Source organism: Glycine max, chromosome 10 (assembly GCF_000004515.6).
Source record: "Glycine max cultivar Williams 82 chromosome 10, Glycine_max_v4.0, whole genome shotgun sequence".
NCBI classification, from domain to species: Eukaryota; Viridiplantae; Streptophyta; class Magnoliopsida; order Fabales; family Fabaceae; genus Glycine; species Glycine max.
Window position 1 is genome coordinate 34,114,592 of NC_038246.2, and position 7,752 is coordinate 34,122,343.

The 7,752-nt window shown below is 33.0% G+C and overlaps 1 protein-coding gene across 1 annotated transcript; it reads right to left on the reverse strand.

Annotated features, from left to right (window-relative positions):
• Positions 1–2,936: 2,936 nt before the first annotated feature.
• LOC100814627 (uncharacterized) lies at positions 2,937–3,797 on the reverse strand. Its single transcript, XM_006590044.1, has one exon. The coding sequence runs from the start codon at positions 3,795–3,797 to the stop codon at positions 2,937–2,939; it is 861 nt and encodes a 286-aa protein (XP_006590107.1).
• Positions 3,798–7,752: the final 3,955 nt, after the last annotated feature.

A 7,752-nucleotide genomic window follows, 5' to 3' on the forward strand; every position in this document is an offset into this window, starting at 1 on the left:
TCAAAGAAATTTTTCTCTATGTGCATAACATCAAGATTGTGTCACAACAAATTATCTTTCCAATAAGGAAGATCCCAAAAGATACATTTTTTGTCCAATGGTGCCACTCCCCATATCCATGTATATGTGGTGGTGGCAGTTTTTGTGACCTTTGGCAAATCCCTAACCCTACGCCATACTTATGTAGGTGTCAACATACGCGGTGGCTCATCCCTTTTCTACTTCTCCTTTTTTGAAGGCATTTTTGTTCCTCCTAAATGCATGATCAGTAGGTAAGAACTTGCGATGACAGTTGTCGCAACCTACCCTTCGGCGAAAGGGCGACACGGGGCTCACGGGTGCGTCTTCCAAGGGAGGAAGGCGCGTGGAGTCGCCACCAACATTTATTCGAGGAAAACGTCGGAAAAACCGGAAAGGTGTGGTCTACGAACTTTAAGTGTGAAAGGTTCGGGAGTTGTTTTTACGCACGGGGAAGGCATTAGCACCCCACGCGTTCGTCACAAGGGACGACGGCCTTTAATCAAGTGTGCAAATATGACTTCAAAATGTTTTATTTTCCCTTTTTTATGTCTTTTTGTGTTTTTATGCTTTTTAAGTTTTTTGTATTTTTTATCTTTTTGTGGTTGACAAGGGTGTTTTCCTCGCTCCTACGTATCCTCAATTGCAATGAGGAAATCAGACCTACGTAGTTCTTTTTTAGAACTAAACGTTGGTTAAGTTGTTTTGATATTTTTTCGCAAGATCGATTTTAATTGAACAAAGGTCATTTAAGGTGTTGGACGATTAAACGATCTCTTGTTTTTGAAAGGAGAGAAACGTTAAGGCGTTGGACCATTAACGATCTCTTGGTTTTTGAAAGGAGAGAAGTGTTAAGGCGTTAGACCATTAACGATCTCTTGGGGTGGTCGACAAAAGCGGGATTTTTGCTCCTACGTATCCTCAATTGCGATGAGGAAATCAAACCTACGTAGTTCTTGCAAAAGCGGTAAAGTTACATGTTGATTTTATGCTTTTGAGCGGTCCATGTTAACCGATAAAAGCAAAGAGGGTCGTTTAAGGCGTTGGACCTTAAAACGGTCTTTAGTGACTTTTGCGGGCAAAGCTTGATTTGTGAGTTGATTTTAGCCTTAGTTTCACTTTGGTTATTAGTCAATTCATTCAAGGAAACTTCCAAAGAAAAACGTCCAATTGATTTTTTTGATTATTTTATTATTATTTTGCTTTTTTTTTTGTTTAACCGAGGTTACAGTGTGAACTATCGGTTAAATTTTGCTTTAACAGTGATTAAATGACATTACAACACAAATGATCGGTTGAAATTCATTTTATCATTTATTAGGCGAGATAACGGCTTAAATAAACGGTAAAGCACGTTAAAAACGGAAGAAAAGAAAACTTAAAGTAAATGAAATTAAAGAGAAAGTACACAAAACAAGTAGGGACCACTAAGGGTGCATAGAATGAATTGAAAGATTCGATTTCAGGAACTTACCGGTTCAAGACTGAAGAACAAACGAAGAACGATGAAGAACGATGAAGAATTTTCACAGAATCGCTTACGAAAGCGTTACGTAAGCACTTTGACTCGATTTTTCTTCACGAAAACGTGTTTTTTGCCCAAAATAGCCGAAATGCATAGCTTAGGGGTCATGAATATTTTTGAAATAGCCCCCCTCCCCTATTTATAGGGAAAAGGAGAGGTGTTTGCCGCCCAGAGGCTTCTTGAGGAAGATTTCTAAGTGCACTCCAATTACTAAGTTCACCCCCTTTTCGTACTTTACGAAAATGTTATGGAAGCCTTATGGAAGTGTTTCGAATTTGATTTTCATCTTTTTTTTATCTTCCCTTTTACCAATGTTAAGTGAAATATGCTTACCCAAGGTTTTCGGAAATTTTACGGAAGCCATGAAAGTCCTGGAAACCATTTTTCAAAAACGTGGAGGAGTTTGCTGCCGAATTGCTTCCTCCTTCAGCAACCCAACTTCCAAAATGTTCTGGGAGGGCCTAGACTCGAATTGCTATTTACACCCCTATCTTGATAAGTTCACCCCCCATTTTTGTGTTGTTGGCCGTTTTCTTTCTAAAATCTCACGAAACTTTACGGATTCCACCGTGATGAGTGTTAAGCCTTCCGAAGCGATCAAAAATGGTCCTCAGATGAAATTAAAGTGTGACAATTTATTTACACACACCCCACTTTGCTAAATACACTCCCGTTTTCGTGTTTTTGACCGGTTTTTTCTCGAAACATCTCGGAACTTTACGGATTCCACAACGATGGGTGTTAAATATTTTAAGGTGGTCAAGCGAAAGTCACATGCCAAAAAACAATGATCCCCGGACGAAATTAGGGTATGACAACAGTCAAATCAAGAAGTTTTTCCCCCATTTGCCAATTGAAAGGCCTTTGTGTCCTCCATGCAATACGGACATGCTAATCTACCATGTGTCCCCCAACCAGACAACATCCCATAAGCAAGAAAATCATTAATAGTCCACATCAAAGCTGTCATCATCATGAAATTTTGCTTTCTTGAAACATCCCAAGTTATAACACCACTCCATGATTTTTTCAAGTCATCAATCAAAGGTTATAAATAAACATCAATACCAACCGTTGGATTAAATGGACCTGGTATGACACAAGTATAAAACATATAAGTTTTAGTCATACACATTTCTGGAGGAAGATTGTATGGGGTAACAATGATTGGCCAACAAGAATAAGGTGAAGAGGATGCTTGAATATATGGGTTAAATCCATCTGTGCATAAACCGAGTTGCACATTTCGTGAATCAATAGCAAAATCTGCATGTACCCGGTCAAAGTGCTTCCATGCTTCACCATCAGATGGATGACGTAACATGCTTGAAGATCTTCTATTATCATAGTGGCATGACATTTGCCTAGCAATTTGTATTGATGCAAACAGTCTCTACAACCTTGGTGTTATAGGCAAATAAAACATCGCTTTTATTGGAACTGGTTTTCTGTTGCTTGTTCCAATAGTCTTGGCATGATACTTGGGCTTGTTACAAAATTTGCATTTGGTTAATGCTACATCATTGTCATAATACAACATGCATCCATCCACACAACAGTCAATCCTCTTAGCCTCCAATCCCAACTTCGATATTAACCTCTTCGCATCATAAAAAGTTTTTGGTAAGCCATCTTTTATAGGTGTTGCATCCAAAAGCATTTTTGAAATAAATTCCAAGCATTGGTCAGGAACATTCCAATTGGACTTGCAAGCTAAAAGCCTCGCGGATATCAATAATTTTGAGTCTGTTGCCCCTTCGTACAATGATTCATTCGCCTCCACCAATAAATTGTAAAATCTTTGAGTATCTTCATTTGGAGGTTCTTCCATATTATTTGAGTTTGGAGCTTCAAATGTTTGAGGTTGTCTTAGAGCATCACACACCATGTCTTGCATTAACATAAATTGTTCGTGTTGAGTCACATATTCTGCACTAGTAGAAGCATCCATGTAATTGTTGCCCTCATTTAAATCAACATGCGGCATGTCTTCACCATGATCAGTCCAAATCCAATAATTAGGCTTGAATCCATTTTTATAAAGGTGAACCTTCACAACCCTATCCTCCAAAATCCTAGTGCAACCGCATTTAACACAAGGACATCTTATCCCCCCATCATTTTCATAACAATCTTGCTGACTAACTTTTCTTACAAACTCTTCAACCCCTTTGACAAAAGACTCTTTCAACCCGCTTCTACCACTATAGCATCTATCGTACATCCAACGATGATTCCAAAGAATATTGTTCATATTCTACATATTTAATAAATAAAAAATAGGAACCTTGATGTTTAGTCATGCATACTCTTAGAGTGATCTCTATTATATCTTAGTAGCAAAAATTATGATCATACTTTAGGTGGGAATAAAATGACATACATATAAGTTTAAGTTTCTAAATGAACAAAGCATGGAATATAAATAACATAATCACAATCAGAAATGTACTTAACACATTCAGAATACAAAATTTCAAGCAATTAAAATAAAAAATCTCAACTAGCATACGTGTGAGTAATGAAGCGATCACCCAACACAATCTCAACTAACAAAAAATTGTATTAATAGTGCATAAAAGAAAACATGCGGCATGTTTTCACCATGATCAGTCCAAAGGATACTAATTAAATTTTGTTATTATTTTGTTAGCAAAAGAAAACATGCTTTCTGTTTTGATTAGATAGAATATAGAAAGAAGTGAAGGACACTAATTAAATTCCCTCAACCATACATATTCACATTAAAATCAACTCCCTTCTGAGGTGCTGTATACATTCTCACATTTATTAAAATAATACTTTTCAAATAAGGCATCATCATTTTAATTACTTTTGGCAAGAAAAGGTTGGAGATTCTGCTAGTTGGTTGCCATAAGTTGATTCCCACTCACCATCTCCTTATAAGTTATAGCCAATAAATTTGCACTTTTATTCTAATTAATAACTAGTTAGTGGTGGTTAATTAACATTAGAGGGATGGAAGGATACACTTCAATGATGATTTGCACTAATGAATAGTAGTTTTTAAGCATCCAAATGCTTCAACTCTTGAGTTTTGATCTAGTTTCTAAATGTCCTAATGATTATATTATAATTTGTAACACTTAGCGGTACATACTTGTGGTCCGCAGTAAATAGAAGTACTGAAAAATATTATTATGTTATTATTTTTCCAAGTACTATTATTTTGTTACTATATACTAATAACATAATAATAAAATAGTAGTTTTATGTTACTAAAATAGTAGTTTTTATTATTATGTTGTTATTTTTTAGAGTAAATTAATGACGGTAAGCGGTAAATAGAAGTTTATTTGAGTAACTCAGATCATCTACTTTAATTAATATAAAGGAGTACTAAAAAAATCTACTTTAATTAATATAAAGGAGTACTAAAAAAAATTTGAGTTGAACTTGAATTTAACTTGTTAACATACTTTTTTAAAACATAATAAGAGTGTGCGTATATATGTGTAAAATTAGTAGTAGATCCACAACTAAAAGGAAATTAAGGAAAGATTAACTCAAGCATCCTATTTTTCTTATTTATTTAATTCAATTTGATAGTTTTGTAAAAATATATGATATAACTTCAATATTGATGACTTGGACAACCACGTCTTCATATTTAACTGTAGAAGCAAACAAAGTTTATTTTTTTTTTACTAAAATCTGATACTTCTAAAATTCAGGGTATCAAATGCAACTTTTGTTTTTGACGGGAATAAATTCAATTCTAGCTTGTAAATAAGTAAATTCTGGAGTATTTTTTAAGGATTTTCTATTATTATTATTTTAAGTTACCGATAATTCTATTAATTAATTAAAATATGGACTCTTTTTTTGTTTTGTCCTAGTATAAGCATGGTTTTTCACAATTAGCCATAAATCTGAGAAACGCCATAATCATGTAAGACAAACAAGTGACAGAGAGTAAAATTATTTATAATAAGATAGTTAATTTAAGGACTTTTTTTAGTTAAATTATTAGTTAATTTAAGGACTTTTTTAGAATAAAATTATTAATTAATTTAAAGACTTTTTTGTCCTGGTATAAGCATGGATTTTCTCAATTAGCCATAAATCTAATAAGCACCATAATCATGAGATAAACAAGTGGCGGAGAGTAAAATTATTTGTAATAAGATAATTAATTTAAGGACTTTTTTAATTAAATTATTAGTTAATTTAAGAACTTTTTTTTGTTTTGTCTTGGTATAAGCATGGCTTTTCTCAATTAGCCATAAATTTAAGAAGCACCATAATCATGTGAGACAAACAAGTGGCAAAGAGTAAAATTATTTATAATAAGATAATTAATTTAAGGACTTTTTTTAGTTAAATTATCAGTTAATTTAAGGATTTTTTTAGAGTAAAACTATTAGTTAATTTAAGGACTTTTTTTTTGGTTTTGTCCTGGTATAAGCATGACTTTTCTCAATTAGCCATAAATCTGATAAGCATCATAATCATGTGAGACAAACAAGTGGCAGAGAGTAAAATTATTTGTAATAAGATAATTAATTTAAGGACTTTTTTTAGTTAAATTATTAGTTAATTTATGAACTTTTTTTAGAGTAAAATTATTAGTTAATTTAAAATATTTTTTTTTGTTTTGTCCTGGTATAAGCATGGCTTTTCTCAATTAGCCATAAATCTGAGAAGCACCATAATCATGTGAGACAAACAAGTGACAGTGAGTAAAAATATTTGTAATAAGATAGTTAATTTAAGGACTATTTTTAGTTAAATTATTAGTTAATTTTAGGACTTTTTTTAGAGTAAAATTATTAGTTAATTTAAGGAATTTTTTTTTTTTTGGTTTTGTCCCAGTATAAGTATGACTTTTCTCAATTAGCCATAAATATGAGAAGCACCATAATCATGTGAGACAAACAAGTGACAGAAAATAAAATTAGTTGTAATAAGATAGTGAAACAGGACTTTTGGGGAAATTATGTGTTTGTGCATCTCCACTCTCCTCTTCTTTCTTCTAGTGTTGTTCACTTTGAGAAGGCATTGCTCCATAAATCAAATTAAGTTTAATCTATTAGAGACTGAAGAACAAAGCCAAGAGCCTAGATAACAAAGCCTTAACAATTAAATGCGTATATAACTGCTATATTATTTCAACTTATAGAGAATTTTGATGTTGAGTCTTGTTTTGTATGAAAACATGATTATTTTCGGCAGGTGGTTGAGGCAAGCACAAACGAATATAGAAAGAAAAAAACTTATTTCTGCAAGTAGCTGAAAACGACCAATAATCAGAGCTCATGACAGAAAAGCTCCAAACTTTTCTACCATTGTCGCTTTCAGTTTCAGTATTGGGAGACAGTTATATATGCATCAACAATTAATATAATGATCAGTTTATGCAGGCACTAAAAAAGATTGAATATAATTAAGAATCACTATATAAGCTTTGGTATAATAAGAATATTATATATACTGTTCTGGACTTCTTTGAGGATTTGGCTTCGTGTTATAAATTAAGTTAACATGCTAATTTAATAAGCGAAATTTAACAACCAGGCTTTAAAAGTTTATATCAAGAACCTCGATCTCATGCACATTCAATTATAGGTTTTTATTGGTGGGACTCAATCCTGCATAATTGGCTGGTGCCTACTAGGTATGGTTTGGAGTTTTGGGAGAACCAAACCAAAACCAAATCAAACCATTAGAACATCTTGGTTTTTAAAAACCAAACTGTATTTTTCTACAAAACCAGTTTGGTCTTTGAAGTTTACATGAAACAGTCTGAAACTAGTTTCCAAAACCCAGCTTGATTCCGAATCAATTTTATTGAACCATAAACCAATTTCTAAACCTCAAAACTGGTTTAGAAACTGGTTTTAAAACTAATTCAAGATTCAAACCATATTTTTGAACCCAAAATCAGTTTTTTATTTTCAAAACTATTTTTTTCTCCAAAACTGCTATTTTTCTCAGCACAATATTCTAGATTTATTCAACTATTAGCAACTAAGCCTACCACCAAACATCAAGCAATGAAAGAATCGCTACAACCTCAAATACTTTCTATTTCCGAAAAATTAAACAGAAGCATGCTTATAAATCTGGCACAGAATGCTTCCAAATATCAAATATAGCAGCCAAAACGTTTAAACAAGAACACAACCTCATCCAACAGAGAAATCTCTGAGAAAGAAGTACAATACAATATTCTAAGCAGATCAACA

What these genes read in the sequence shown, in the direction of transcription:
- LOC100814627 (XM_006590044.1), bottom strand. Translation starts at nt 3,797, where the DNA reads ATGAACAATATTCTTTGGAATCATCGTTGGATGTACGATAGATGCTAT.